We start from the raw sequence: 2,500 nt of genomic DNA on the forward strand, positions 1-2,500 counted from the left end.
TAATTGAACTATTTCATTACGAGGAAGTTTACGTCCCCCTTGCAGAATCCAAAATATTTGTTATCAGAAAAGCCGTTCTTTTCTTCCCTTAAAAAGGGCGTCCCTTGGAGAGAAAATGCAAAACTGGAGCCACACACCCCATTGCTCACCCTTCGCCCACCTCTGCAGCGGGCCGGGCGCGGGCCTGGGAACCTGCTCACACCTGTCGGCCCCGCCGTGGGTGCAGGGTTTGGGGCATCTGAGGTCCCCCCTTCCCAGAGCACCTGCTGCCCCCAAACCAGAACCAGCCCAGGGGCGGCCCCACCGTGAGCAGGGCGCCGCTTGCTCTTTTTACTGACCTTGGGTAACCTTTCGGGATCACCCGGATGTCTTGGGATCACTTTCTGCAACCTCTGAAAGCCGTAATCTATGGTGGGTTCATTAAGGGCTGCAACAGGACACAAAATGTAGATCAGGTTAATTACTTTTATGTCATCCATTACTTGTTTATTGCACGCTCACAAATAAACGCGTAGTTCTTCCCCGATGCTACGGCGAGCACCCCTGAACGCCAGCTGTGTCTTCAGGAATAGATCCCCCCTTTTCTTTTGCACACAAAAGCAACGATTATTTCTACTCTATAATTAGACTAGAAGAAAGTCAAAGGGTGACTCGATATATTGTAACAATGGTGGCGCACTCAAAAAGTTCCAGGTCTCGGGGCCATATATAGCGATCACCCCCGTCATGATGTGATGTCTGCGTCGCCCGGTGCCTTCCGCACTGGCCAGGGATTTATGGGAAACTGGCAATTATGACATATGTCCAGCTATTGCTAGCCTCAGATTTATCCCTGTGGTCCTTTTTTGTCTAGCATATTGCCTGAGCACAAACCAGGCAGGAGGAACACTTATTCTTGCAAAGCTTTAATAATCTGTGAATGGCTGACTACAAACTGATGTAGAGCGCTATCATTCTACAGCTGCAATCCACCAGCCTCACAAAATTGCCGGCCACAAATAGTAATTAATCTTTTTATCCCTCAAATTGTAATTTTGACTATGAACTGTGCGCAGCCATAAATCAGCGGCACATGCGCCGCGTACAGTGCATGAATCACGGCCGGGACCCCACCGACTGCCCACACTGTGTTTAACAAGCTTTATAAGGAGCCATCGGGCTTTATTATGGCTCTGCCTGACTCCAACAAACACTGAGCCCGGAGGCCCGGGAACGCGAGTTAAGATGAAAATACTTATTAGAGTACATTACTTCTTGATGTAGATATCGTTTTCCGTGGAGTAACTCCACGGTGCGTGGCACGACATAAATCAGGGGCTTTTCGGAGACTAATAAGACCTGCCGCTGTCTATTCATTACTCCACCCGCAATTTGGGCCATCGCTCATTAGTAATTTGATGATTAACGCCACCCAACTCAGCAGGTCTGCCGAGCGCAGGGAACACAAAGGCTGTGGCTTCCTAAGAGGAAGGTTAGGGGGCCGCCTTTGGAAGTGCTCTCCAAAATAACTGGTCGCCGTTCTCCTCCAGTGCTTGGGCTGTTGGCGTGTCTTGTAAGCAACGCAGAAAGCCTTGCACGTACACTCGATAACACGCCCGAAAGTTGAGGACCACAATAGGATTTGACATTCCATCATACATCCCGGAGACAAAGGTCCGCACAGGAATGTGAAGTAAGACATTTTCTTGTTAATAAAGCATTGATCCGACGTATTGATTTTACATGACATGGCTTTTGCTGGGATTTTGCCCTCTTTTTTCTTTGCAAATAGTAACGCTCTTCAAAATGCCTCGGCGTATGTGACATGGCAAAATTTCTAACTCTCTGTGATGTAAATTCTATATGTGTAAAACCACTTCATAATCAGACCATTAATCATCAGAAGCTGTCAGTGTTGACTTGGGGGACAATCTGTCATGTCTCTGCCTAGGCCCGGGCAAGGGTGTCAGGCGAGGCGCGGTTTGGGCAGCAGGACGCGCGGGCGGCCGCTCCGGCCTCACCACGCGACTTGGTCCGAGAAGAATTAAAGTATGACGTTTCTTGATCGGGGAACAAAAAAGACGGCCCACTGTGCATTTCTAACACGTCAGGTTTCTCCTCTCTCCCAGCTAATCACCATGACTGTTTGACTTAATGAATCGGCCTCATGAAAGGTGATCAGAAGAGATAGATGGGTGGCCGCCATTGATTTCATGCAAATGCCCTGACAGGTGAGAGGCGCTCTAATGCGAGCTTTCAGAGGCTTTATGGCTTGTAATAACCATACACTCTCATTCTGGGAGAGACATTTTCCAATGTTTCAGTTGAATTGATATTCTTCTTCTATGACCAAAAATACCTTAAAGCGGTATGAAGACGAGGGCCCCTTTCACCTCTCCATTCAGCCCGAAGAGCACTTACGTCTCGAGTGCGCTGCCAAGAACGAGCGCGGCGCTCCACTGCAAGCGTGGATGTGACACGTCGTCGTGCCACTGTAGGCCCCGCCAGGCCGGACGCAGGC

The 2,500-nt window shown here is 49.2% G+C and overlaps 1 protein-coding gene across 1 annotated transcript in view; it reads right to left on the reverse strand.

The window, feature by feature from the left end:
* The window catches only part of LOC105824109 (transcription factor COE3), a 40,423-nt gene that overhangs the window by 12,341 nt on the left and 25,582 nt on the right, over positions 1-2,500 (reverse strand). The window contains exon 5 of the mRNA XM_012661474.1: positions 339-427. Within this exon, the coding sequence (XP_012516928.1) occupies positions 339-427 (89 nt within the window). The remainder of the gene's footprint in view (positions 1-338; positions 428-2,500) is intronic.

The sequence above is a fragment of the Propithecus coquereli genome, unplaced genomic scaffold (assembly GCF_000956105.1).
Source record: "Propithecus coquereli isolate 6110/MARCELLA unplaced genomic scaffold, Pcoq_1.0 Scaffold710, whole genome shotgun sequence".
Classification (NCBI taxonomy): domain Eukaryota; kingdom Metazoa; phylum Chordata; class Mammalia; order Primates; family Indriidae; genus Propithecus; species Propithecus coquereli.